Below are 27,574 nucleotides of genomic sequence, written 5' to 3' on the forward strand. Positions count from 1 at the left end.
TTCTATTCCCTCTCTGACGGACCCGAGCTCGTGCAGAGATGCAATAAGCGCACGCCGTGCAACCCCTCTGCACCTTGCAAGTCAACTGCAGCCTGATGCGCTGACGCTTACTCAATGTTTATTACACTTCTGTCACCAACAATGCCATTGCACGCATCCTCCCAGTGACCTGGGGCGGGGCATCCTTTCAATAGATTGGCATCCCAATCTCTCCTTATTTTCTTTATTATTATCTCTCAGGTGATCTTTTGACAGGGCTCATTATCGTGCCGCTATCATTTTCGGCATGACAGCAACGCCACACACACCATGAATGGCCTTGCTGATATGACGGGAGTGGACCATAGCAATACTTAGACCCCCGGACCCTGTTTTAGACCGTCTACTTACAATACTGCGCTTACAAAGCTCAGAATGATTTACTAGCTCTGCCGATGAACAAAAGCATTATGCGGCTTTTCTTGACTGGATGGAGGCCACCCGACTTTGCCGCGCTCATTTTCTTTTAACATAATTATTTATAAGTGTGCTGCACGTCTCTTGCTTACTACTAGACCGAGTCAAGCAGAACATGCCTGTGCAGATGATTGCCCGAAAAACTGCGGGAAAAGGGAAAAAGGAAAAAAACCTAGTCAATGCAGAAAAAATGGAAAGGGGAAGAGAGAGAGAAAAAAGTTTAGAATTTGAACAGAAAAAGCAAGTGACAGCCCACACCATTGGGCCAACGCCGGCTCATCGCCCTTGGCGTAACGCTGAACTCAGCGAAAAGCACGCGCTCGTCGATTGCATGGGCGGTAGTCAGAGTGTTGGTGAGCCGGTCATCCGTGTGCCAATGGCAGCTGGCAAATCATTCGATACGCGCCTGCCAGACAGACCTGTGGTATCAATGTTTCCCTCATCGGCCCCGAGCTCTGCCTGAGACTGCAGCTCCGGTCCTCCTGTGCTATGGCCATGTCTCACCCAGCAGCACTGACAAGAGAAAAAAACAAGAGGGCAGGCGAAGGGTAGGAGAGATACGGAATACGGAAGCGACAAGTCTGTCGCAAAAGAATGACGCGACGAGGCGAGTACCTGACTGTTTACCCTTGATGCTGAAAGGCCACCACTGGCATGGCGCAGGAAGGTCAGCTTGAAGGCTCATTTCTGCGCTTCGCTGCCCAAATGACCAGGATTGTGCCCGGCTAGTGCCGATGAGCGGTGCCATGGGCATTCTCTGGTTCTGACGGCTCGGACCGTCGACAGGCATGACTGCTGGCGTGTCTCGCGCCAGCAAAATTGGAGGGGGAAGTGGTGGTGGTCACCTGTATCAGCAAACGAAAACATAGAGGGCTTTGTCAAGCATATCTGTCCAGATATGCGGGGACCCCTGGGTGTACCTGCTAGGCTGCCACAGCCACAACGGCCTGAAGGACGTCGAGCGACCGGTGCCGGTTGATATCGTGACAGGCCGCTTTTCCACGTCACCATCGCGGTTTCTCAGGCGATATACGTCTCGTCTCGTCTAGTCTTGTTGTCGTCGGAGGGTGGGGTAGCAAGAGTCCAAGGGAGGTGCGGGGCAATCGATATGCAGGCTGGCATAAAATGATATCAACTTGATTGAATTCCTTCAGAGACAAGTCAAGACATGCCCTCTCAGCCTCCTCTGCTGTCACATCCCTCCCTCCCCTTCCACTCCCCCCTAGCAATTATCTCGCACCCCACCTGCTTGCTTTGCTTTGCTTTGCTTTGCTTTGCTTGCTTTGCTCCAAGTAGCTGCCATTCATCATCTACTTACCCCTCCCCCTCCTTTTCATTTTTCTTTCTCTCTGTTCTGCAGCCTGCTACTTATCTATTAGTCAGGTCTCATATCACTATCAAGACCCCCTCCTCGTCTCTCTTCTTCTTATTCTCCTTCTTCTTTCCCCCTCCATTCCTCTTCTTCTCTGTTCCTTCCCTCTGAGCGTGTGCGCAATTGTTCTTTTTTCTCATCTCTGTTATTATCTTGACTGCACACCAGCACTCCCCTGCAAGATGTCGAGGCAGCCTAAATTGCGACCTAAGTCGCATATCCCAGGCTTCCCAGACGCCATCTACAATCTCGCTGCGGTACCATCTTTGTCGCAACTCGAGTCTCGCGCAGGTCTAGGAGATGAGAAGCATGACCAGCGCGTCTTTCGTGTCAAACGCAAGCATGTGTTGAAGGCTTGCGATCGTTGCAGAGTTAAGAAGACCAAGGTTGGTGAAGTACTGGGTTCATCTTTGTCATCTTTCACCTCTACCTTGGCCTCAGTGCACTTCGATGGCCAGCCATGCTCATTCATGCTAGTGTGATGGGAAACAGCCGTGCAACCGTTGTTCGGCCTACAATCATCCCTGTCTGTTCCGGGAACGGAAGGCCACGCAGACCAAAGTATACTCTCGAGGGTAAGGTCATGATTTGTACTCTGCTTTTTTTTGTGTGCCCCCTTTCTTCATAGTCTGTCAGAACTAACTGGTGGCTGTGCGTGTGGATAGATTCGTCGAGATGCTTGAATCCCACCATTCGCTGGTTGTTAAGGCGCTCCAAAGGCTATACAAACTATGCATTGACAAGGAAGGATTCCCCGGCGAGCCTCTCGTCGAGCTCTCGGACGGTCAGCCTCTAACTCATGCCATCCTGGATCGTCTCGGATTGATCAAACAGGCCGAAGAGAATCCAGAGGAGCCCGAGGAAGACACTGAAGACCTGCGGTACCTGCGGTTCCTGTCCACCTCGACGGACTGCAGTGCTACGACGGATCCTTCCCCAGAACCAGCCACTCCTCCGGATCCTACTCCCAGTAGTTGCAGTCCTATCACTCCTACCTCCTCCAAGGGACCAGAGCCTTGGAAATGGGAGTTGCAACCTGTCCAGCCCCTTCACTCGGGACAATATCATAGTTACTCTCAACCTGGATACCACCAGATGGCGTTGACGCGAACAAACCTGGAGCCACATGGATTTTCCAGTGAAGATAAATGCCCAGAAGTTGTCCCTTCTATGGCCGATCATGGACATCCCCTCTATTACTACATGGCTGCCAGCTGTGATGAAGGGCCTCCCAAAAGCCGCCTAGAAGCTGGCGTGGCAGCCAGGCCAGGCTCGCACCAGCCCGCCACCGCATCGGGATTTCCTGTGGTCATGATGAATGACTTTAACCTCCATGTACCGGAGCACCAGCCCGTTTACCCATCTCTTCCATCTGGCTGGACATATACATGTGGATAGGGGTGGTCACATATTATAGTATCTCTATCAAGTGACTGCGGTCCTTTTCATACTCTATTCTACCCACTTTCTTTCCACCGGGTCGGCCTTCTGTCGCCGTCCATCTCTCGTTCCTTGTACTTGCACATTACACAGGCCGACAGCCATTCTTGGCCGCTTATTTTGCTTTCTTTTTAGCTCTGTATCGTGCTGCGTACGGTTCATTGTTTTCTTTCATAGCCCTTTATGGAGTACCTGTGAAACCCTCGGCAAGGTTTATTCTACATCATATCATACCCAGCACGGCGTTTTGATCGGCTCAAGCTAGCCGAGACAGGATAATTGACTGACATGTACAAGCAAGCAAGGTCACAGGCGTTGAGGGGTTGTTCCTTGACCTTCCTCGACATATGCTTTCGTTACTACTACTAGATCTGGGTCTATGTAGGCCTTTACTTCTCTTCACTTCATATATATGGAGTCTCTCTCGGACTTGATACACCGACTCTTTTTTTACTCTACTTTACTCTACTCGCACTTCCTATCTTCTTCCTTCCTTCTTTCTCGTTTCTGGTCACATTTCTTTTCTCTCTTCTCAGATATCCCAGAACAGAACAGAACAAAGAAGTGATAAGCGAGCAGTTTACTGCACCATACATACATACATATACAACATGCATGACGCATAAATAGGAGAAAGAGAACAACTCCTCAAAATTAGAGCGTGACTCGGCAGCGATGCACGTACAATGATTGAATCGAACAAACAATAAAACAAATCATCCATTGACACCACACCACCCCCATAAGAGCTAACCAGTACAGCAAGTGACTTCTACTAATAAATTCACTCACAAAAAAAAAATAATAAAAATAAAAGAAAAAAACCTAACCAAGGGGCCTCGTACTAGTTTGTTAGTCTATCTAAGACGAAGGGTGCTGACTCGTCCACTACCTACTACATACTGTAGCCTCATATGAAGATGCCAAGCCAGCATGCAAGCCACACAAACATGTTATGCAATTGCCCCACCACTGCAGTTGAAGAGTTGATTTGATAGTAATAAAACAACAACCCACTGCAACCAAAAAACAAAACACGAATAGCAGACTGAATAAGGAGAACTACTAGTGCCATATTACCAGCAAATTGTTTCCACCATATTTTACCACAACTGTCCATCCATATAGATTAAATACAAGTGACCAACTAACAAGCATAGTACTGATTACCATAACATTATAAATGTATGAAGAGATGAGATGATACTATAAGAAGAAACATTGAGATTGCAAATAAATATGAAAATATTCCCTGCTTTCATTGCGAATATGCTATGGTATGGTGGTATGGCATGGTATGTAAGTTATATAAGATGATGACACAAGCAATAAAGTAGCAACGACGACAACATGATGCAAATGCAAAGATACTCCATCCAAATGATGAGATACACAAATCACCACGAATTAACAATGATTCGTTGGATGTAGAAGCTAATATGAAAAAGAAAAAAGAAAAAAGAAAAGAAGAAAAATAAAGGAAAATAGAAACTCCAGTAGTATAGTTAGTAGCAGTAGTAGAAGTATCCCGTAATAAAAAATGAGTTTGGTATATTCTTTTTTTTCTTTCATTCTCTTCTCTCTTCTCTCTACTAAATCCACACTTATCTGCTTTAGTCATCAACATCGGTCTCTGTGTTCGTGTCGCTGGTATCTCCTGCATCTCCGTCGGTATCACTTTCGTCATCGTCGCTGGAGTCGTCAGAGGGCTTCTTGGTCTTCTTCTTGGGTGGTTGGCCGGTCTTGAGGGCTTGCATTTGGCCGGCTATTGAGTCTGTAGATTATCATGGTTAGTATAAGTTGATCTATTTGTGAGACTAAAGGTTTAATGGGGGGGACTTACCCTCGTCAGGTTCACTGATATCATCCTCCTCATCCAAAGCGGCCGCCTTGGCCGGGTCGTCAATGTGAAGGGTGATTTCCATCTTGGTATCGAGACCCAGGTAGCTATCACAGAGCATGTTCATGACGAAAGTAAAGTCACCGACTTGGGGAGGAGCCTGGAACTGCATCTTGAGAGTCTGGACGTTGAAAGTGGGCTTGCCGTCGGCGTCGAAGAGGGGCTTATCGAAGGTAGTGAAAGTGAACGGAGGGACGGCCATCTTGCCCTGCTTGGCGTCGGCCAGGAAGATATGCCACCGGGGCGAGTGGTCGCGGGCCAGATAGGGGGCGTGAGCGAGGGGAGGCTGGATGGATTCGACCTTCTCTTCGACCTTGACGCCGTTGACGAGCTTGGTGGTCTTGTTCTTGGCGGGTTTGCGGCCCATGATGGCGTCGAGGTCATCTTCGTCGGGGTCGATGTCTTCGAGATCGGTGGGGTTAACTGGCGGGACGTCTCCGCTGTATCCAGGAGGAATGAAGCGGGCCTTGACGACCAGTTGGACGAGACTGCTGGGAGTGATGACCTTTTCGCCCATGACCTTGAAGAAGGCACGGGAGACTTCGAGAACGGGGAGCTGCTTGGCAACGGTGACGGCGGACGTGTACTGCTTCTCGGACATGAGGCCGGCACCGACAGTGAGGCTGCGACGCTTGTCTTCGGGGATGCTCATGAACTTCTGGACGGTGAAGTGTTCCTTCGCGTCGGCGCCTTCAACCGACTTAACGACTTCCTCGGTGAAGTGGGGGAGCTGCAGGAGAGGGGACGAGCCAGGCGCAACAGCTTGGATGAGATGCTGGGAGGTCCGGAAAGAACCCAGGATGGGTCGGACGTTACCGAATGCCAGAGCGATTGCTGTGAAAGCTTCATTCAGCGAAAGAGCGATCGGTGCAGCTTCGTACTTTTCTGTAGGTACATCAGTGTTAGCCGATTCTAAAGAGACGCTTTGGATGCAAATACACGTACCTCCGTTAAGTGTAGTGTCTTCCAGGTCAACGCGGCCGAGGTAAGCCCACAGCAATGCCAGAGCCTTGCGTCTGCTAGATTCGTCCAAACCCTTGATTATCTCGCGGTCCTCGGGCGACAGGAAAGTGGAATCCTCAGCCAGAACCTTTTTCTCGAGCTTGGCAAGTCCAGCATCCGTTTTAGGTCCCTGAAGCATTTCCTTGAACTCTGCGCCGGAGGACAGGGCGTTGACGATGCCGCCATCGGTGATGTCCTCTTTGTATTCGCGGAAGATGTTTCCGGCACTTGCGACAAGGACACGTTCCTTAGTGTAGCGCTGGGAGCCATACCACCATTTTCCGACAATGTAGGGCAGCAAAACACCAAGCAGTGCACCGTAGACCAGCAGAGTGTACTTGGAGTTACCCTCCGAAACGATGAACGTGGGCAGAGCGATACCGATGCTCATGCTCTGCTTGCCATCAGGGTGGCCATACTGGATGTAATTGTTGCGGATTTCCTCGTCGGTGAGCGCCTTGTACGCCTTGGTAAGCTCAACGAAACGTTCGTTGAGCATCTCAATAGTCTCATTCTTTGCGGGGTCCGGCCGAATCTTGTCAGGATGGTAAATAAGTGAAAGGCGCTTGTAGTGTCTCGAGATGGCTTTCTCATCAGCGCTCTGTAAGTCGCCATAGTTAGTACAGCTAAGTAACCTATTGGTGGAGGCGACCAAAACGCCAGGTGGACAGATTGAATGCTCACCCTTGAAACACCCAGAATGTCATAAGGGTCCCAAACTTTGGGCACCGTCCTCGCGGTGACGACGATCAGGTAGGCCATCCACGCCATGACAGCGTAACCCACGACAACGGTGATTATGCGCTTAATGCGGCGCTCTTTGCGCAGGCGTTTGCGCTTCTGCGCCTCAATAAGCTCTGCATGTTCTGGCTTGAACTCGAACTTTATCCGGGGAGCGGTGTTTTCGAGACCTGCAGCCAAACGGAAGAATTAGTACCAACCACAATCTGGCGGTGGAAACCTGCGAGTCTCTAGAGGGTATAAGGCTGGTACGAACCCTTGCTCGGCCGGAGAAGGTTATATGTAAGAGGGAGTGTGACGAGACTGGTGAGGGTCAGGACAAAGAACGGGAAAAATTGTCCCTAGTGAAAAAGTCAGTTCGTGTGTTTCATTGGCTTCTGATCCAAGAGGTGACCGACCTTGTCATCGTAATTGTAGTCGGTAGACATGGTGAAGCAAGTTCACAATGGACACGGTCGCCCGCAGCGGGCAGGACTGGAACAAAAAGAGTGTCTCCCGGACACTGAGTACGCTGCGTGACAGATATGTCCAGCAGATCAAGACAATTAGTATAGGATTCAAGTCGTATAATAGAGGAGCATTATCCCTCTGTCAGGCGTGACAAAAGAGTGTGGAAGGTGGAGGGAAGGTGAGAGAGCAGGCCGGAGTAACTGTCGACAAGATGGGATTATCCGCATCGGCGTCGGCTGTACCTTGTGATCGACCGTGTCCTTTACGGGGCCGTAGGGGGCTACACCGCCTGCCTTAATGGAATTAGTGGCTTGGTCCCAATTATTCAGGCTTTCAGGGTCATGTGCTTAGTTTTGGGTCTACTTTTGACTTTTAGCTAACTAGTCCTCCGGAAGGCGTGACTAGTTCGTCGATGACTCGATTGCGATGACTACGTTTTTTCTCAGAAGCTCTGTTGTATGAATGCATTATCATAATGACATTTTTTCGACAAACGTCAATTTTTGACGAATGTCAGGCTGTACATACTGATACTGTACAGCGCTCAGGTCTATCTACTAGGATACAGGAAAATCTCCGGGTTTAGGTATACAAGCATGTCACATCCAAGCTTCATTTCATCATAAAACTGGTATCCCTCTTTTTTGTGTATCCCAGGAATGGACAACTTATAACGCCATCCCAAACTTTTTGGTAATTTCCGTTTCCTCATAAATTTCGAGCATCAGAGCCAGCTCTGGGTATTAGCGTGGGAACGGAGGTCCCCTACACGCTAGACAGACGGAAATGCAAAAAGAAATCCGCACAATGTGAGTCACTTACCCGCTTCGCAGGGAATTCAAGCGCCAAAATGACCGGAGACTGGGTCGGGCACGAACTCGACCCACGAAAGCGACTAAGCCCTCGCCATGGCAGACCCTCTGATCTCGACGTTGCAAGCGTGCCGGTTTCCTCCATGCCAGCGTTCACATGGCCAAGCCTTTCAAAAGACCAATCCAATCGCGCCTCTCCCTTCTCACAGGTAGAGGGGATCTTCATTGCTACAAGTCATTGACTTGGGTCCTCCATTGAAAACTGGTTCTCGCGCATTTATTTCGAGAGCTGGTATTGTTCTGGTTTCGCTGATGTCGGATTTTGATTTTCGATAATGTCGGGATGGGGCCCGTTGGCGATCGGTTGAGTATTGCGTGCCATTTGGGTATGCCTTCGTTTCCCTTTTTAGGTTTTGTTGAAAAATTATTTTTTTTCCACCGCCTGGACGACAATTATAGTATTGCTGCAAAAGAAAGCCCAATGACGTCTGCAGGATTAAAGTCACCCAGGTAGTGCGTTTAAGGACTGTGGACTATGAGGGAACTGTTAGTCATTGTTCTTCCAGTGCTAGAATTTGAGTCAAGACAACTCACCAATCGATATAGTCGAGTCCACCGAAGTACTCCAACATGCGATAACAGAGACCAACATCGTCGCCCGGGACACCGCCAAAGAGACGATACTGTTCCGCCTCCAGCGTAGAAGCCTCCATCCTCAGCGCACGATCACGCTTCTGCCCTAGCAAATGCCCATAGTGCCAGGTCGGGGCGGGTATTTCAGGACAGTCGAAAGCGGAGGGAACAGCTGGAGCGCAGGTATTGACAGGTCGTGAAAAAGGGTGTGACGGAAGATGTAGAGGATCGACGCTGCGGTTTCGAGATCGGGGTCGTGTGCGACGTCGATTATGTCTCTGGCCCATTCTCCGTCCAATCCGGCGAAAAAGAGGATATATAGCTTGTTGAAACTTTTTTATTCTTTTCGGGGTGTAGGTCGTAAAGGTGTAGTAGGGGAAGCGGGTATTCTTTCAAGACAATAGTCCCCAGTAGTAAAGAGGGGATCTATTGTCCGAAGAGGTCTTTTTTTATAATAAGACGATTAGAAAGGAAGGAGTGACCATCACCCCTGGGAAGGATGAGATGAGGTGAGGAAAAAACCCAAGCCAAGGGGGGGATCAGGAGATCATGAAGCGGGAATAGGCGTATATATAGATGTGGATGGCGGATGGAGAATGGCGCAACCCGAACGATTGCCAAAACGGGGAAAGCAGTGGTGTGACTCACTACATCCCAATAAGGTTACAAAGGCACAGAAAGCAGGACGAAAATCTTCACATCCGGCTCGGGGGGGATCCACTCAAGCATCCCCCTACTGTCGGGAGTGCCAACTCCACTCTGATGCAGTCTAGAAGCAGAAATACCTAACCCTGCTTGCCGATGGTGAAATGTGGTCTCATGGAGAAGGGCGATTGCGTAGTGATTTGGCTCGCACCAAATCATCTCTAGTGGCCCTACGGAGCACAAGGGCGCGACTCCGTAAGTACAAGAAGTTTCACGAATTAGGGTTCTCCTGAGTCACTACTCCCCGACAAAAAGTCTAGTTACTTAGTCTACTACTATTCTTGGTTATACCCTTTTTCTTTCTCTTTCCCTTGCCTCCTCCCATCGTGATGGAACCAGTAAGAACTATTCGCTGCCTTCCACAATGAGTGAGAAAATTCTGGTTCAGCCTAGCTGCCTAACACAAATAAAATCTCTGATTGAGTTCTGTGCGCCTGGCAAAGGAAACAGAAACAGAAGAAAGAATTTTAATGCGGCCCAGTCAGTAGTACCCACGGTGCAACTTAATCGGATTAAACGGAATTATTAGACCATCAGGAGAACGTTGAACAAAGGGCTAAAAGGGAACCGAATAAAAGAATAACAAAAAAAATAAAAAATATGTTGCCAAATATTATCCCAAAATGCAGTGGTCTGACGCCATGCAGAAGGAGGTTCTCGGCCCCGAATGAGCCAAATTTTCTCTGCGATGAGCAAACAAGGTACTCCTGTTTACGATACCAAAACCCGTCTCCGATGCCGCTGTCCCCAGTTGTGATGTCATGTGATCTCGATCGACATGGTTTTCTCTTAGTCATATCTATATCCACGCACTTTCTATTTCCTTTTTGCAGGACCACATTTGAAACCCACGAGGACTCTGGTTACAACCACGCACCTTGCTCAAGCCGTTTCAGCCTGGCGAGTGGCGAGGGGTGGATGCCGTACGGGCCGAGCGGGTATTATGACGCGCCAAAATTACCTTGCATTAGTCGAGTCCAAGGCAGTTTAGTGTTCAATCACTTCAGTCAGTCAGGAGATGACAACAACATCCTACCACGGCTGCTTCGGCAGCATCTTTCACTACGGAGGAAATCGGGCATCTTTTGGTTCAGTTGTCAAACTTGTCAGATTTTGTTTCCTATTTACTCCGCGCGTCGATCTATAGCGGCATGGCTGATAGATGGTACTACTAGTAGTACTTAGATAGTACTAGCAGTCTTTTATTTATTGTGCGGGAATCGATCAATAATTCTAGATCGAATTTTCCCTTTTTGTCGATCAATTGTTGACGGGACGGAACAACTAACTATACGGGTGCACCCTTCTCGATAATCCCCAATAATAAATAATAATGCCTCAACGCAGCCGAAACCGCATCAATAACATCGTACCCAACCAGTCTAATTAACTAACAAGGTATATCCCTCAAACTCATCAAATTCTCGCCCACCCCCTCCACAAACTCAATCACCTTGGGGGCAACAAAATAGAGGGACAAGAAATCTCTGCAGATCTCGGTACAAAAAAAGAAAAAAAGCCGCAAAAAAACTCTGCTTTGACCGACTTTCGTGGCTCTAATCCGGCCTTGACACATGTCCCATACTATACTCCTTTGGCATCGATAGTTATTCTTTGTGCATGAGTGCTTTTTTGTTTGTTCCTGGCGAACGGACCCGGACAAACCATTTGCGATATGCGACTACGTAGCGCGTGGCTGGCAAGCCATCTGGCAAGACAGGTCCTCTAGTCTAGTAGGATGCATGCCTGAATATACTGCAGTAGTGGATATCAAAGTTTTACTGGCATCTACTTAACTTGGGTGGTTTTATGCCTGAATCACGGAGTAGAGTTCCTGTTCAAGTTGTTTGTTTATTGTTGGTTGGTTGGGTAGGTAAGTAGGTAGGTAGCTGCAGGGCAGACAGGATCGAAAGCAAACTGCGAACCTAGTGTACCACTTACTTATACTAACTGATATGCATAGCTATAGCTATGAAGCTATAGTATAACTACTACCCTACTCCAACCACAACCACGTAGTTCCAACGAACGTGGACCATCTAAACATCACATATACTTCGTTTTCACACTCGCAAACAAACCATCATCTCCCTCTCTCTCACTCACTCACAGAAAAGACAAAGCCCTATCGCACTAAACCAACCAACTAACCGACCCCCCAAACTTGTGTCCACTGTCCAGCTCTACGTGGGCACACTGGAACTACGTACTAACTCATCCCATCTCCTTCCGTCTTCCCCGAGACTCCATTTCCAACACTACTAGTCTAGTACTTACCGTCGAAGTCCCATTTTCTCTTCTAACCCCCGCAAATGGAGAAAACGATGAACTAACTAACTAGCCCTGATGTGACCCATCCAAACCCTCCCCTCCCATCCCCTCCCCCTTTTACCACAGTTTATTATTATTATTATTTTTATTATTGCTGCTTGCTGGTGGTAGTCGTGGTGGTGGTGGTGGTGGTGGTGGTGGTGGTGTTGTTGTTCACGCATGAATAACAAAAAAGTACTAGACTACTACTACTACGTACCTTGCAAGCCCTAGGGCACGGCAAAATCTACTCCACCCCTCCACACTACTATCTACCGCCCCCTTTTGTGGCTTTTATTCACGATGGGGGCGTAAGGACTAAGGGGGAAAAAATGAATATGTGGAGATTTTGTGTGTGGGTGGGAAATCTTGGCTTGGAATGATCGTGGATTTTCTAGACTGTGAGGGAAAGGCTAGGTCTAGACAAGAAGTTCGGGAGAGGAGGAAGGGATGGATGGATGGATGGGGGGCGGTTAGTTGCGGGATGGGATGGGACGGACAACTTCGTTTGTGTGTTGTGTTTTGTTGTGTCGTGTTGTTGCTAATATTGGAGATGAGGATGTGCCTGTGTATGTGTGCCTGAGACGGGAATGATTGTTTCATGTGGTGGTCTTTATTCGTGTTGTGTTTCGGGGTTGGGTTGGTTCCTTGGTTGAGGATATGAGGTATGACAATGGGTGGTAGTAGGTATCTAGGTAAGTGATGATGGGATTTTTGCTTTCTGGCCTACTGAGTACTACTGGTGTGGTAGATACTTTTCCCGGTTATCCAAGGAGAAAGGAGATGAGGATGGGAATGGGATACACACTACGTAGGTATGGAGGGTGGAAAAACGCCTCTGACGGAATCGAGACTGCTGAGGGGAATGAACAAGATGGAGAGCATTCCCGTTCAGCAACCAATCATGCCATTTTGGTGCGACTCGGTAATTGAAGGTGGTACAGCAACGCTCCACACAAGCAGCAATGCGAAGAGGGTCTAGACTGGCTACATCATCGTCATACACTGACGGGAAATGGAGAAAATTGTGAAACGAGAGTCGCTCTTTGTCACCGCCAAGGCAAAATCGAATCGTTGACATGACGGCTCGGCTAATTGTCGATCCCGCGCCGGATGATCTCCAGCATTTCCTCGCCCTTTGGCGCCGTCGTCAGATTCTCATACCCTGTCCGAGTGACCAGGATGTCGTCTTCTATCCGCACGCCACCAATGGGAATGTATTTCTCGGCCTCCTCGAAGTTGATGTACTGCGCCTGAGGCAGTTTCCGGGTATTTGCCAGAGCCAGCTTGGAGAAGTAAACGCCTGGCTCGATGGTGACCACCATGCCCTCCTCGAGCAAGGGGACTGACTGGCTCATGGCTGGGATGAAGTCGGGTCTGCAAGGTCTGTTAGGCAGCCCCATGCCCGTGATTGGCTTCTCGGACACGTCGTGGACTTCCAGTCCAACGTGATGGCCCAATCCGTGAGGAAAGAAAATGGCCGACGCCCCCGACACGCGAATCTCCTCCACGGTGCCCGGTTTGAGGACACCTAGCTTCTGCAAGCCCTTAATGGCTATGTCGTGGGCAAGCACCTGCAAGTCGCGGAACCGCACACCTGGCTTAATGCGCTTGATGCACTCCTCCTGCATCTCTTCTACGATTTGGTAGACGTCGCGGGCATATGAACTGGGCCAATCGGCGGCCAAAGGAAAGGTGCGGGTCACGTCACTTGCGTAGCACTCCCACTCTGCACCTGCGTCCAGACAGACCAGCTGTCGTCCTTTGAGGGGCTCGTTGTTCTTCACATAGTGGAGGGTGGCTGCGTTGGGTCCCGAACCAGCAATGATTTCGTATGCTTGGTTCTTCGCTCCGTGCGACACGCAGGTGTCGAGGAAGAGGCCTTCGATCTGGGCTTCATTGGACATCTTGTGGATTTTCTCGAGCACTTTGCGATGGGCCAACCCGGATATCTTGTTGGCGTGGCGGATCATACGAAGCTCATAATCATCTTTGACCACCCGCGCCGCATCCATTGCGGGCAGCAAGCGCTGATCATCTAGGTTCAGCTGCCGGAAAATGAATTGGGGCTGCTGAGAGCTATGAAGGATGTAGACTGGAGCGGCATGATTGTATTTCTCTACCCACGACTGAATATCGCTCTGTAGGGAAGCATAGTAGCGCACTTTGTCTACGTCAAACCGCCGTTCAGCCTCGTCTGTGGTCAACGTGGGCCCCATCCATATTGCGCGGTGCAGGTCAAAGTCTGGAACATAGAGAACCAGTAAGTCATTGTTGATGTCGTAGGTAAGAAAGCAGTCCGGCTCATCGGCTCCACTAAGATAGTAGAAGTACCGTCGCTGTCGAAAGGGTTGTGGTTGGTCGGAATCGCCCCAATTGATGGTTGGTTTCCCAACCAGGTAGATAAGGCCGCTGGACACACCCAGCTTCATTGCGACTTTGCGCGCATGTTGTTTGGCTGCGCCAAGGACTTCCTGTTAGTCTTTGGGTGCCCCAGGATTAACGCAGGAGAAGAATGACAAGGCGAGGGAGGAAAGAGTATATATCTTGAGGGTTCACAACATGAGACATACCTGGATACTTATCGATCCCTTCGCCGCGCACCGTTACGCTGATATCGCAGGCACCAAGGCTCGAGACAAGCTCCGGCGGGATTGAAACACGCATCCTGTTGCTTACCACGGTCTACAGGCAGAAAGGGGGAGGGGGAAGGGAGGACCTATACAGACAGGCCTGTCACAGAGGTAAGGGACCCGAATGAAGGCACAGGAAGGGAGATAGAGGGACTGGAGGAGATAAGACAGCGCTTAGAAAGCGAGAGGAGGGAGAAAGAGGGAGAGGAATGACAGCCAGCGATAGCGTGTCTCTCTATCGGGTTTAGACAGGGTCTCCGGCGGAGTCCATCGGCCTTGTATTATTACTGCCGTGGAACAGCTAAGATACCAGAAATAGGGTGTGACTGATGGGCCTGGCCAGACTGTCCATACAGTATCTTACAGACAAGAGATACGTTAATGTGAGATGATTGAAGAGTGACGGCTGATTAAGTTTCCCTGATCAGGCATCCAAAGGGACTCTTGGAGTGCCTCATCCCTTTTCCCTGGACTGCTTGGGACCTTGCATGGACAGTTATTTGGGGGGACAACTTAGTTGGCCAGCAGACATATGTAGGAGTGTATCTGATCTCAAACGTGGCCCATCTAATTCCTGTATCTCCTTTAGGAGTTCACAACATGCCTTGAGTGCTGTCATCCGGAAGCATCGAGCGCATCGCCCCGGAAGCGTCGCTGCCTTTTCGCCCCCCACATGCGCCTCTCTCAGTCTCTCTCTCTCTCGTCCTGGGCTTCTGCTTCTGGTTTCTTGGTCCCGACCTCCAACTCTCCCCATTTGAAACTCCCTCATCATCGCTCCTCATCTCTTTCCCACTCCTCTGCAACTTTCCCCATCTCTCATTCCTTCCCTTCCCCTACGCCTTTCATCTACCCGCCATTTCCCTAGTGTCGCTTTCCCTCCTTATCTAATAATATTCGGCTTAGCGTTACCATCTCTCCTCTCCGCCAGCGAGTCCGTGTCGACGCAACATCTCCAACCAGTCAATGAACGATGCGGGGATCTGAGGCATCGGGGCCCGGTGCTCTCTTTGATGCTCCCTCGACTCTTGCCACGTCCCTTGGAATCAATCCCACCGCTGCTCCTGAACCCCCTCCGACCGATCCCAAATTAGTCGCCTCCAACATCGAGCATGTCTTGTTGTCCATGTCAGAAGGCAATGGCGGTCTAGTTAGCGTCAGTGGCAACTCGTCGGGTTCTACCGGCAAGGGTATCCTGATAGGCGTCCTCTCTGCCTTTGGGTCCGCTGCCGTTGCAGTGCTTGTACTCGCCGTCTTCTTTTTCTTCAAATACACTCAGCGTGGTAGAATCATTCTCGATCGCATCGGCCGACCGGGTGAATTCGACGATGAACAAGCGTTTGCGCGCGAGGAGGCGGAAGCCTTGGAGACGATGGATGATCTCACGCGATCAGAGTATATGAGAGCGAAGGGTAAGTCACCGGCTCTTTTGTCTATTTTCTTGGGCGAACGACGACCATGAGGTCTTGTCAAGCATGACGTATGTGCATTTGTCGCTAATACACGACAGCGTTCATCGAAGCCAATCCGCCCGAGTCCGTACAAACCGACATATCGCTCTCTCAATTCCTCGCGATTCAAGAAAAAGGAGTATCGGCTTGGGAATTCCAGCCAGAGCTGGAAATTGCCAATTGCTTTGTTGAAGGCCGTACGGAAATCGAGTTCTACGACTCGGAATGCAGTGTCCAGACCAATTTGCCTGTTCCGAAACAAAATGACGTTTATTACTGGGAGGCTAAGATCTACGACAAACCTGATAATACTCTTATCAGTATTGGGATGACTACAAAACCGTATCCCTTGTTCAAATTACCAGGTGCGTCTTTGGGTGTCTTATTGGGGGAGGGGTGATACCGGTCATCCGACGGTCGCTAATATTGTTCCTTATGATGTCAGGCTTCCACAAGACTTCGGTCGCATACCAGTCCACTGGTCACAGGAGACACAACCAGCCGTTTGCACCAACACCATATGGTCCTCACCTTCTGCAAGGTGATGTGATCGGAGTAGGGTATCGACCTCGCTCGGGTACGATCTTCTTCACTCGCAATGGCAAGAAGCTGGAGGACGTCGTTCACGGTCATAAAGCCCAAAACTTCTTCCCCACTGTTGGCGCCAATGGACCTTGCTCTGTACATGTGAACTTCGGTCAGATGGGTTTTGTGTTCATCGAGGCCAACGTCAAGAAATGGGGTCTGGCCCCTATGACTGGTAGCCTGGCTCCGCCTCCGCCTTACGGCAGCGAGCAAGGCAGTATCCTACTAGAGTCGGGTCGGGAGAGTGCAGCTCAGATTTCCCAACGGGTCTACCAGGATGCCAATAATGCACGCACCAGTTCGACTGTCCGTGTTGCGCCATCTGCTAGTCCCGGCCCTGTGCGGTCACCCACCGACATTTCCTTGGCTCAGCTTGCCCACATCCCGTCGAACGAGGACGTTGGCGAAGGATCCAGTCGCACCAACGTCGTCGATGGCGAGCAAGTCCCCTTGTTGCATACAGAGGATCTCGACCAAGTCCCACCTCCCGAGTATTCCAGTCCGGACGGCAGTCGGAGAGGCAGCGAGGACCTGCACTCTGACGAACAGCCTCCGATACCTAGCTACGACGCTGCTGTTGGCAACCGCGACGGTCACGGCACGCATCCCAACGAGACTCCCTGAAAGGCGACCGAGGTTCCCGCATATATTGTTATCGTTCATCCATCAGTTATTGGCGCAGCGTCTCTTCGATGTGTATACGGCATGTTTCAGCCACTGGTTCTATTTCTACTACTGTTCCCTGATTTTAGCGGCCACGGTCGGCGTTCCACAGGCGGGATTCTTCTACGGGTTAGGTTTCACGGTTACGCCGCTAGACGTGGCAATGATGAATTTTACGTATATAGGGTCTGGTCGTTTCTGTCTTCATTTGTCATTTGGAACAATTGTCTCGGTTGAGGTCGTGGACACCTTGCAGGGCCGAATCCATCATGCTCACGTTCCCTTCGAGTTGAGGCGGTTGGCCAGGGGTCTTCTTGGCCTTGACCGACCGGACGAGAGGACAATGCAGTTCCAATGATAACCTTGTTTCCTTGCGCAATTCATGTCCAAAATGGGTGCTATTGAACTGGGTGAATTTATCGCGGTGTTTGTCTGGGAGTACGTTTTTCATGGCTGAACACATACAGTGGCTATTTATATCATTCCTTGTCTGCGCTTCCCTGTATCTTCTTGTGTATGTGTAGCAATCGAGTGGTCATCTGCTATTGCGCCGCTGTATAACCAGCGGCAATGAAATATTTTGCATCAGGTAGCACGGCGTATAATAACCAAGTAAGAAAACAGTAGATCGTAGTTTGTAGTACCGGTCCATCCATTGCCCCATTCCCCCACATGTTCGACCCAATAAATGTTATTCATTATTACTGCTATCTATTTCGCTAGTATTATACTAACTGTATCTATATTTATTTATCCAGTGATATTCAGCGCTGGGATTATTTCCGGGAACAAGGCTCTTTCTCAGTCTTCTGTTGCTCCTTCCGCAACCAGCGCGTCATCGATCAGTGCCAGTCAGTGACCCCCAATCTTTCTCTTCCATCATCATATTTCCATCCTTTTTCATCCTCCACATTGCATTTCTCCGTCCGCACGCAAGATATGCATCTCGGAATACCCACTAGACGACGTCCACCGGCACTGCATCGCACGATTTTCTTCGTCCTTGATCTTCCATAGACTGATTCGACCGACTTTGCTGGTTATCATCTCTCAACGCACATGATAGAGTTTCTGTTCCTCCCTTGTCCCTTGGCTGGTCCTCGTACTGCAATGGCTCACCTTCCCTGCTGCTTTTCTCGGTCGGACATTGCCTCCCATTAACCTTATCTTCTCCAAGTTGAATCACTCAGCAGACTTGAAGCAACAACAGTCGCCAATATATTGAGTTACTTCTCTCACTTTAAACAATACCTCTTATCACTCATTGGCTCCTAAGCTCGCTCAATTTTGCTTTTGCCGCCAACGGTGATTTCCGACTTCCCCTCCAGCCACTGAATCATCTGTTCAGCCCCGGCCGTTAGCGTGCTGCAGGTGCCCAGTGGCGAGCGAGTGACCGCCAACAACTGGTGCGCTAACTGGCCTGGTGCGACGCAGCTTTGCCCCAGATTCACGGGGAAGTGCCGCCCCCAACAGTGGACGCGCTGGGGGTTTGGCAACCTTTTGTCGCATAGGCCTAGCTGCCAGCCTGACCGCTATCTAGGTTGAAAAGCATCACGCAGCTCTCCAAGAAGAACGGGGAAAGTTTCTTCTCTTCATCCTCACCACACCTCTCGACTTGACGTACACTAAATCGAGGAAGTTACAGCCGCCCACAGCCACATCTGCACAATAAAGCGAGGGTGGTGTGCATTTAATATCTGCGCTCAGCCGCCCTAGGTGGAGTATATGCATTTTGGCCCTTGCTTATTCTCCGACGAGATACGCAGTGCAACAACGGCGATAGTTTCCAGTTTGTGGGAACTGCTTTATAGCTTCATTCCGATTAAAAAGCGTAAGGATCGCCTGGTCCAGATCCTTGGAGGTATCCACACAAGGTCCGGCCGCTACCCCAAGTGGTTCTCTGAAAAAGGGCTAGAGTTCGTCCGGAAGGGCTATTTTACTGGGAGTCCAACACATCCCATCGATTGCTGGTTCAATTGATGCCCTAGCGACTTCTGCCTTGTGCCATCTTCACACTCAAAATGCAAGAGTCTGAATTGCCTTTTGTAGGCGCAAACCCTCCAGAAGCAGCTGGCCAAGGAGATGGACCCGGTCCTCCAAGTCTGCAGATAATCGTGCTGGTAAGTTTTGTCTCACATGCTGTGTTTGTCAGTCCCGGGTGGCCATGACGTTGTTCTTTACACACACGATTGCGAACCCTGAAAGTCTGCCTACTGGCGAGTCCGATCACTAGCATCGATGCGCCATGTCTCACACTTCTCCCCGCGCCATGTTCTCGAATTCTCACTACACCTCAACTCATTTCATCGCTGGCGGGTTTCGCATTCAAGGTCGACCACTAACGCTTCCCTTGAAAGGGTCCGACAGGAGGTCCCCGTGAGGATAGAGTCACTGGACTTCTAGTCCGATCCACATCCACCAAATGGTCCGCAAACTCGATCGTAGCTGTTGATGCGGGCACCCTTCTATGTGGCATTATCGACACTTTGGAACCATGTGATAATAACCAAAAGTCGTCGGATCAGGGGCCATTTGCTGGGCTCGAACTGCCACATAACAATGTACCAGCAAATGCAGCCCATGTTTTCCGGCATATTATCGGCGCTGTCTGCATCACACATCCTCATCTAGACCACCTGTCAGCGTTTGCCATCAACACTCCAGTTCTGGAGGCTGGAAGTGGCGCGAAAACGCTGGCCGCTCTGCCTTCGGTGGTTGCTGCCATTAAGACTCACGTGTTTAACGATGTAATTTGGCCAAACCTCTCTGATGAGGATGGCGGTGCTGGCCTTGTTACCTACCAGCGACTTATGGAGGGCGGAAACCCCATGATGGGGCGTGGTGATGAAAAAGGCTATACGCGAGTCTGCGAGGGCTTGTTGGCAAAATGCCTGGCTATCAGTCACGGGTGTTGCAGGCAGAGATCAAGCGTCGACAATGACATTCAACGCCGGATGAGCAGCGCCCCTTTTGGTGTTGACCCAATGAGATTGAACCCAAGGGCCTATTCGATGTCATTCGACGAGCCAGAGACCGGCTACTTTTCCGGAGCACGTTCGCCAGGCTATCGCGTACCCGGCAAGGATGGCTGGGCCACCGTGGAGTCGTCAGCTTTCTTCATCCGTGAGCCTACGACAAAGCGAGAAGTGATCATCTTCGGCGACGTTGAACCTGACTCGATCTCAATGAATCCGCGCAACAGACGCGTGTGGGAAGCAGCAGCCCCGAAGATCGTTGCCTCTCAACTGCGAGCGATCTTCATTGAATGCTCCTATAACGATGATGTTGACGACGCCTCCTTATACGGCCATTTGTGCCCACGTCACTTGATCGATGAATTGATTGTATTGGCACAGAAGGTTACAGAATTGAAATACCCGGATTCGTTTTCGATAAGAAAACGCAAACGTGCAAGTGCCCCCGAGGCAGCCGGCGATCCAGCTCTCAGTCCCAAGTCAAAGAAGGCTGCTCTCGCTGGCGAGAAAAGTGGAGGAGGCTCTCGTCGGGGATCGGCCAGGACGTCACGTCGCCATACGCGTGCCAGAGTTGCTGTAGAAGACATTGACGAAAACATGGAAGGAAGCCCAGCCGTTTCCCACGCTCCGAGTGAAGTTGGTATGGATGTGTCGCTGGCAGAAAGTTCAGACCCTCTCACGGTGCTCCAGTGGCCAGAACCACCTCTGTCCGGACTACTGGTCTATATCATACATATTAAGGACGATATGAATGATGGCCCACCTCCTCAGGAGCGGATCCTGCAAGAACTCAAAGCCCAGGGACAAGCTGCCGGACTAGGATGCGAATTTCGAGTCCCCACACGTGGCGAGAGCGTTTTGATCTGATGTCGGTTACCGCAAGTCCAGCATGGCTTGTCTATCTTGCACCGAACATGTCCGGTGCTCCTTGCTTCTTGTGACACCGAGCCATGCATAGAGGGGAACATATCAACGGGCTATATCTATACATGACTTTGGACCACGTCATATGAATCCAGTTCTTATCGGGGGCCCATGTCTGCAAAGATGATCCTTAGTGCATCTTCCTCTTACCTTTCCATTCCTATTTGTTCTATCTTTTGGCGCGGCTTTTGTGAGCAGATTATCTCTCGTCTACCCTTTTGCTATTGCATCATGTGATTTAGCAGATACCACCGGTGTAATCGAACATAGTGTCATTAGAATCAGAGTTAAAAACCCCTGGTCACTATGGCATGGCTATTTAGAGTGACCACAAGACAGCCATAAACACCGTAAAAAAGTACCAGTAAACAATCCTGGAAACAACCACCAACTCATATCCTAAGAGCTCATCTCCTCTCTAGCCTTAGCAATAACATCCTCCCAAGCGGCCCCCTCCCCCCTCGGAACCGTCAACCCCGAGCTCTCCTCCTCACCCTCACCCTCACCACCATCAGCAGCAGCAACCCCACCCAAAACACCCTCCCCATCCCTCGCAAACTCAATCAACTCCTCCTCACTCCCCCACTCTCCCATAGCCATAACGCCCACCGGCACCCTCCTTCCACCATCCACCACATCATACCCAGCTGGACAACTAATCGCCGGACAGCCCGAGAAATTCGCCAACCAGACATACTCCATATTCCTGACCGTAGAATTCCCATCCGATACTCCACGCTTCAGATCCGCTTCGCCGCCCGCAATCTTCCACCCCGGGATTGGTGTCGTCGGCGTGACGATCATCAAGCAAGGGTGTTTCTGGAACAAGTGAGCCAGATGCGTCATGAGGCAGTTACGGAGACGTTGCGCCGCGAGGAAATCTTGGCCTTTGATTTGCCACATGCCCATTGAAGCCATTACTTTGTTGGCGGGCGTGAGGTGCGAGATCTGGGATGGGGTGAGGGATGAGGTTACTTCCGAGAGGATGGTCAGAGCGTGCGCTTTTTGGCCTTCGGGGAGGTACGGGATTGTGATGTCGATTATCGTGTAGTTCTTAAGCTTGCGGTAGTGGTCGAGGGTCGCGTTGAAGATGGCGAGGACTTCTGGGGAGGCGCGGTCGATCCAGGGGCGGACGATGCCGATAGTTTTTGAGGTGTTGTTGTTGTTTGGGGTGGAGGGGAGGGTGTGGAGTGGTGAGGGGAATGATGCTGATACGGGGTCTGAGGATTCCGGGGCTGGCGTGGCCATGAGTCGGTAGGCGAGGGCTAGGTCGTCAATGTTGGAGGCTAGGGGCCCGTAGACGCCTGTGGTGGACGCCAGTGAGATGGTTGGAGAGCCGCTCACGCGGCCGTGGGTGGTCTTCAGTCCCCAGATGCCGCAGAAGGAGGCCGGGATGCGGATTGAGCCTCCGCTGTCGGCGCCTAGGGCGATAGGGACTAGGCCTGCGCTGACGGCGTAGCCGGAGCCACCGGAGGAGCCGCCGCAGTAGTAGTCGGGGTTATGGGGGTTTCTGGGGGTGCCGAAGTTGGGGTTGTTGTTTGTGGTGTCTGGGGTGTGGAGATGGTTGTTAGTTGTTTAGGAAGCTCAGGTGAGGTATTATGGGAGTTGCACTACTCACCAAGACCCAGCTCATGCATGGTGGTCTTGCCAATGACGATGGCACCGGCGTCCTCCCATTGCTTCACACACCAGGAGGTGCCCGTGAACTCGCCGGTGAAGTCGAGCTTGCTGCCAAGGGTTCGTCGGTATCCTTCCATGTGCACTTCGTCCTTGATTGCGACGGGGATGCCATCCATTGGGCCCAGTGGCTTGCCATCTTTGTATCGCTGTGTAGAAGCTTCTGCTGCGGCGCGAATCTTGTCGACTTGCGAGTCTAGAAAGGCGATCGAGTGCTTGCCGGGTGGTTTGGCATCGCGGCGGATCAGGGGGAGTAGGGTCTCGACGACGGCAAGGGGAGTCAGTTCGCCCGAAGTGTAGCGAGCGATATAGTCGGCAGAAGTGTAGTAGCCTGCATTGCTTTGTCGCTTTTGCGTGGGAACTGGCAGGTCGGCAGCGGGAGCATTGGGGTTAGCGACGGGAATCACGGTCGGATCATATCGGGCGGAGTATTGGTCGAGGGGGAGGTTGCGGATGACATCGAAGCCAGTGGTCCCCCAGAGATAGCTCTGGATGAAGCCAATGTTCTGGATACTAGAGAGGGGAGATGATTAAGCAGTTGTGGCTGAGAGGGAAGATGATGAGAAAGCAAGACATACAGACTGGCGCCGACGGCCAAGGGAAGGCCGCGGATGACGGGGATCACCTGCTCCTCATTCTTGTACGGCACGGTGGGGCCCGGCCGGGCCTCTGGATAGTGGATGAACGGAGCTTTCTCACCCATGATGTGATCAGGAAGTGTCGGTGAGAGTGGAGGAAAAAGAAAGAACTTACGGGGAGAACTTCCTTTCTTTTTCCTCCAGCTTGATCGCCAAGCCAACCGGCCAGCCGTCACTAAGCTAAGCTCAGCTTCCGAACCCAAACAGCTGCTTATCTACTGGACCCCGGATTTCGGTCCGCATCTCGACCAGAAGTAGTTGGTGGCCACGGTCTATATACATATTGTTCTTCATTATAATCTGATTATTTTCCCCCTCCTTCTGGAGAGAGGTGTGATGCCTTCGCCCATCTTGCATTTCAAATTGCCAACTTGATGTTGGCCCGATCCAATCCTAGTGCTACGCCTGTGAGCGCCGCGGCGTATGCGATGAGGATTGCCATCGCCTGGGCCGTACTGACATCCAGTGTCGGGACGCTCAGATTGACAGCCCCGGTGAGCAAGTTGGCAACCAGGAAGATAGCCAGTCCGCCGCGATTGAATGCCTTCAAAATCCGGCTTGTCGCAAAAGCCACCCGATCGGCCTCACCGTCCTTCCCGGATGTCCGATGCACAGATGGGAAGAAAACTGTCTCCAGAAGACAAAAAAGAAACAGTTGAGCATTGTTGAAGGCAGATACCCAAACAACATACGGCATGTTAGCAAGTCGGCGCGAGACCGGAATGTTGGCGCCATGGCCTAGTGCATAGGTAGAATTCAGAATGAAGATCGCAGACCAGGCGAGCGCTTGGACACCCAGAGTCACCAGCACACCTCTTCTCGCCTGCTGGGGGGACCGTTGGGCAGTGGTGCCGCGAGGAATGATCCGAATGCCAGTGGCACGGCCAGCCAGGAAAATCGCAAAGTATCCCAGGAACGAAAACACGCCTTCCCGGTTTTTGGAGAGCAAACTTGGTCCGCGAGGGGAAACAAGGATATAGCTCTTTAATTCAGTCGACTCCAGGGCGACTTGATACAACACAGCAACTGCCAGCGAAAGAGCTTCATAGGAGGGAACAATGGCAGCCAGGCTGTCAAAGAGCTCCACGAAGGGTGGCAAAAGACCCAGGGTGAAAAAGAAGTTCCAATGCACGCCATATTCCGTCACATGCTCCGCATAGTCCAACCCCTTCACGCTGTACAGCCTGACCAAACCCAAGATAAGTAGAGGGACCGAGTGCCGCGTGGAAGCTATCAGCCGCTGGCCTACCGGAGTCTTCCGAGCACCATTGCTTCGGCCCTTAAGCACAGAGCGAGCAGATACTACCCCGCCGGAGAACACGAAAGATCCCACACCCAGATCCATGAGTGACGTGCCCCAATTTTCCACCTTTGCAAACCGCCGTGGGAACGCCTGGAAGTCCACCGCCAAGATGGCTACACAGGTAATGATCATCATGGCTGCACGATATGTTGTCAGAAATGGGTGAATTGGTAAGGATTCGGGCATGTCCGCTGCATTCCTATCGCTTTGGGTCGGTTTCGGTGGAGGTTTAGCCTTTTGCTGGCTGCGGGGAGGTCTCGAGTTGAGAAACAGCAGGAGGGCGGGGGCGATCAGCAGGACGTTCAGCGTCCATGGCGCAGAGGAGTAGACAGTCGTGGCAAACAGAATGGCCAGTACATTGAGCAGAAAGTCGGTCACCAGTGCTGCTGAGCTGTAAGGAGTGAAGAAGGAAAGGCGTGATTGTAGCGCTGACCATAAGAGAGCAGCGGCCTAGACCAATCCCGTAGAGAGTCAGCTACCACTGCCTGGGTGTGTGACGTATCCCAGGCCATTGCTTCTGGACTGGTGGGATCGAACAACTGTCAAGGGGAAGAGAAACGTACAGGTGCGACTAATGTGACAGCATTGATCTCAAGAATGCTACCACCAGCAAGATCAGACACGAAGGCCTCTTTGCGAGCCTTGTAGCTGGGGTCCATAGCTGTTACTTGTTCGGACCAGAAGTCCAAAAAGGCCAAAACACCGATAGAGGGGTAGAAGGAAAAGGCAAACAATCAAATGTGTGCAAAGCCGCAGATAGATTGGAGTTAATCTTGCATCAGAAGCCCTACCCACCGATAGTGAGACGTGGCCGGCGCAAGGTAGGGAGCAGCAAGTCAACAAGTCAGTCAAGTCAAGGCAGAATGCAAGCAAGTAATGTGAGAGTTGCGATGACGCGCGAACAAAACAATCTGGCCGCTTTTAGTCTGGAGGACCTCAGGCCAGCAACTTCCCTCATTGGGGTTAGGCTGTACGGGGGAGGCTTGTGTGCCTGGAAAGAGGAATACCGAGTATGGTAATCCGGTTACAGATCCATACACATCCATACAACTCCCCGCCTTTCTGATTCAACCCATCCAAAAACCGATCCTCATTTTCCCTCTTGCTTGTCGTGCTTGTGTCTTGTCTGCCTCGTCGACGTCTCACCTTTTCCATGGACTTCTTTCCCTTTCTCTCAGCAAATCATCCTCTGCCATCTTTCCTGCCTGGGAATTATATTTCCGACTTGTCAATCAATCACCGTGTCTCTGCTTCAGACAAAGTGGCGACTAACCATATATCACTGTTCTCCATCTCATTGTTCATCCCAATTACGTTGCTTAGAGTGCCATACAGAATGAGCTCATATGGCTGAGTGCTCAGAAAGAGTCTGAAATACGGAGACAGGAAAAGAAAAGAAGCAATCTGCTGCTTAATCTGCAATCGCAGGGTCTGTTGTGATGGATCCCATGCTGGGGATGCAAGAAGACGAAAACAAAGGGCAGAAAAATCCAAGATCAGCCAAGAACTGTATCGAATTATCGCGCTTATGTGCGACAGACCGATCATGACTGTGGCGTGCGAGGTTTTCATTGGCAATTGATTACCCCCTACCACCTGCCAGGCTGCCATTGCTGGAGCCTCCACAATATTTCCGATCTACATTCTCTGGGGGGCCAACCAGATGCTAGCAAGGGGGCGTACCAGGTTTCACCCACGGAGCTTGCTAAGCATGATGGGGGGCACTAACTAATAACTACCATGCCACTAGATGCTTATACTATACTCCTACTGGAGCAGAGATGAGAAGGTGAGCCCCGGGGGGGACGGAGGTTCTCCGTGTCCCCCTGGTAGGACAATCACGCAGGAAACTGCTTTAGGCTATATGCGTCGTTGTTTCGAGCTAAGGACCGGTTGGGTCAGCCAAGGTTTAGCTCACAAGATATGCTGTGCCGCTTACTACATTATACTGAATTTATGGTGCTTGCGTTGACATGAACGACGAACGGACAATTAATAGAAAACCATGGAATGCACCCACCACAGACCAATCAGTCGGAGGGAAATGAATGATCACCAGCGACTTTCAGTAAAGTACACGGCCGTCTCCCGTGCGGATGCAGCTTGGGACAATGATATGCAGCTATCAGGCCCACCGACCGGCTTTAGCACGGCTTTACCTTAGGAGATTATCTTTTTAGGGCCATTCGGCCGACGACCGGTATGTTAGTCTTCCGTGTCCGGGGTACATTGACACTACGAACCAGCTCCAGAACATGGTCTATTCTATCCTGTCTTGTGCCTTGGGCGGATTCTTGCTGGGACATTTTATTGCTGTCAATTATATATGAACCTGAGTCCTCTCATCCCTGCAAAGCCAAGTTTCAAGGGAATGAGGCTGAGCAACAGAAAAAGCAAATAAGGGAAGAGCAGCAAAAGCGAGGGAGGGGGAAAAAAAGAAGTGGGATCCAGACTCCATTTGAACCTTTAGAAATAAAACGGACTAACCTGAGAAGGCAGGCACAATGTGCGTCATGCATCCACGTTCAGCCAGCCATTTCTCTCAAGGCCTTCTCATGATGGTGCTCCCTTTCCCTTCCCTCCCGTCGGATTTTGCCGTTTAGACTCGGAAACATTGCCTACTCCATCCCTCCCGTGGTGAGTTATTCTAAAGAGGGTATTTGGGAGCCGTCGGTTTCGATGTTCTACGGGGCTTCTTTCGCCGGGCGTCTCCCGACACGAATCCCATCCGGCAGTCGATTGGTTCTGATTACTCAGAAGGGCTTTTCTGGACCAACCTTCCGCTTGGCGCAGCAAATCGTAGTTGGTTTTGATGGAGGACCTGAGTGTGGACCCGAACTACTCCTCCTCGTGGCGAGCACAACCCCAGTGCTACCATGGTTCCGTCTGAACCCAAAGGGGCTGATT

At 50.9% G+C, this 27,574-nt stretch overlaps 12 protein-coding genes across 12 annotated transcripts; 5 read left to right on the forward strand and 7 right to left on the reverse strand.

Annotated features, from left to right (window-relative positions):
- Positions 1-1,624: 1,624 nt before the first annotated feature.
- Positions 1,625-1,939, forward strand: AKAW2_10317S (uncharacterized protein; the record flags this gene model as incomplete). Its single annotated transcript, XM_041685846.1, has 1 exon — positions 1,625-1,939. One exon carries the CDS (start codon positions 1,625-1,627, stop codon positions 1,937-1,939), a length of 315 nt encoding a protein of 104 aa, XP_041537037.1.
- Positions 1,940-2,010: 71 nt separating this feature from the next.
- AKAW2_10318S (Zn(II)2Cys6 transcription factor domain-containing protein) lies at positions 2,011-3,226 on the forward strand (the record flags this gene model as incomplete). The annotated part of the gene is made up of 3 exons (XM_041685857.1): positions 2,011-2,214; positions 2,306-2,403; positions 2,494-3,226. 3 exons carry the CDS (start codon positions 2,011-2,013, stop codon positions 3,224-3,226), a joined length of 1,035 nt encoding a protein of 344 aa, XP_041537038.1.
- A 1,655-nt stretch (positions 3,227-4,881) lies between these two features.
- On the reverse strand, positions 4,882-7,339 carry SEC63 (J domain-containing protein; the record flags this gene model as incomplete). The annotated part of the gene is made up of 6 exons (XM_041685868.1): positions 4,882-5,042; positions 5,112-6,053; positions 6,114-6,771; positions 6,855-7,081; positions 7,168-7,252; positions 7,310-7,339. The coding sequence occupies 6 exons, from the start codon at positions 7,337-7,339 to the stop codon at positions 4,882-4,884; spliced, it is 2,103 nt and encodes a 700-aa protein (XP_041537039.1).
- Positions 7,340-8,675: 1,336 nt separating this feature from the next.
- On the reverse strand, positions 8,676-9,093 carry AKAW2_10320A (uncharacterized protein; the record flags this gene model as incomplete). The annotated part of the gene is made up of 2 exons (XM_041685880.1): positions 8,676-8,706; positions 8,768-9,093. The coding sequence occupies 2 exons, from the start codon at positions 9,091-9,093 to the stop codon at positions 8,676-8,678; spliced, it is 357 nt and encodes a 118-aa protein (XP_041537040.1).
- A 3,464-nt stretch (positions 9,094-12,557) lies between these two features.
- On the reverse strand, positions 12,558-12,902 carry AKAW2_10321A (uncharacterized protein; the record flags this gene model as incomplete). Its single annotated transcript, XM_041685891.1, has 1 exon — positions 12,558-12,902. The coding sequence occupies one exon, from the start codon at positions 12,900-12,902 to the stop codon at positions 12,558-12,560; it is 345 nt and encodes a 114-aa protein (XP_041537041.1).
- A 10-nt stretch (positions 12,903-12,912) lies between these two features.
- Positions 12,913-14,488, reverse strand: AKAW2_10322A (aminopeptidase P family protein; the record flags this gene model as incomplete). Its single annotated transcript, XM_041685902.1, has 2 exons — positions 12,913-14,279; positions 14,395-14,488. 2 exons carry the CDS (start codon positions 14,486-14,488, stop codon positions 12,913-12,915), a joined length of 1,461 nt encoding a protein of 486 aa, XP_041537042.1.
- A 936-nt stretch (positions 14,489-15,424) lies between these two features.
- SSH4 (SSH4 family protein) lies at positions 15,425-17,111 on the forward strand (the record flags this gene model as incomplete). Its single annotated transcript, XM_041685913.1, has 3 exons — positions 15,425-15,863; positions 15,962-16,267; positions 16,348-17,111. The coding sequence occupies 3 exons, from the start codon at positions 15,425-15,427 to the stop codon at positions 17,109-17,111; spliced, it is 1,509 nt and encodes a 502-aa protein (XP_041537043.1).
- Positions 17,112-19,171: 2,060 nt separating this feature from the next.
- pdeA (3',5'-cyclic-nucleotide phosphodiesterase PDE1) lies at positions 19,172-20,992 on the forward strand (the record flags this gene model as incomplete). The annotated part of the gene is made up of 2 exons (XM_041685924.1): positions 19,172-19,270; positions 19,508-20,992. The coding sequence occupies 2 exons, from the start codon at positions 19,172-19,174 to the stop codon at positions 20,990-20,992; spliced, it is 1,584 nt and encodes a 527-aa protein (XP_041537044.1).
- Positions 20,993-21,448: 456 nt separating this feature from the next.
- Positions 21,449-23,429, reverse strand: AKAW2_10325A (amidase; the record flags this gene model as incomplete). Its single annotated transcript, XM_041685935.1, has 3 exons — positions 21,449-22,596; positions 22,668-23,239; positions 23,305-23,429. 3 exons carry the CDS (start codon positions 23,427-23,429, stop codon positions 21,449-21,451), a joined length of 1,845 nt encoding a protein of 614 aa, XP_041537045.1.
- A 293-nt stretch (positions 23,430-23,722) lies between these two features.
- Positions 23,723-25,326, reverse strand: gwt1 (putative GPI anchor biosynthesis protein Gwt1; the record flags this gene model as incomplete). The annotated part of the gene is made up of 2 exons (XM_041685946.1): positions 23,723-25,117; positions 25,231-25,326. 2 exons carry the CDS (start codon positions 25,324-25,326, stop codon positions 23,723-23,725), a joined length of 1,491 nt encoding a protein of 496 aa, XP_041537046.1.
- A 515-nt stretch (positions 25,327-25,841) lies between these two features.
- AKAW2_10327A (uncharacterized protein) lies at positions 25,842-26,239 on the reverse strand (the record flags this gene model as incomplete). Its single annotated transcript, XM_041685957.1, has 2 exons — positions 25,842-25,872; positions 25,941-26,239. 2 exons carry the CDS (start codon positions 26,237-26,239, stop codon positions 25,842-25,844), a joined length of 330 nt encoding a protein of 109 aa, XP_041537047.1.
- A 630-nt stretch (positions 26,240-26,869) lies between these two features.
- Positions 26,870-27,270, forward strand: AKAW2_10328S (uncharacterized protein; the record flags this gene model as incomplete). Its single annotated transcript, XM_041685968.1, has 2 exons — positions 26,870-27,107; positions 27,167-27,270. The coding sequence occupies 2 exons, from the start codon at positions 26,870-26,872 to the stop codon at positions 27,268-27,270; spliced, it is 342 nt and encodes a 113-aa protein (XP_041537048.1).
- Between the last annotated feature and the right edge of the window lie 304 nt (positions 27,271-27,574).

The sequence above is a fragment of the Aspergillus luchuensis genome, chromosome 1, assembly GCF_016861625.1.
Source record: "Aspergillus luchuensis IFO 4308 DNA, chromosome 1, nearly complete sequence".
Taxonomy (NCBI): domain Eukaryota; kingdom Fungi; phylum Ascomycota; class Eurotiomycetes; order Eurotiales; family Aspergillaceae; genus Aspergillus; species Aspergillus luchuensis.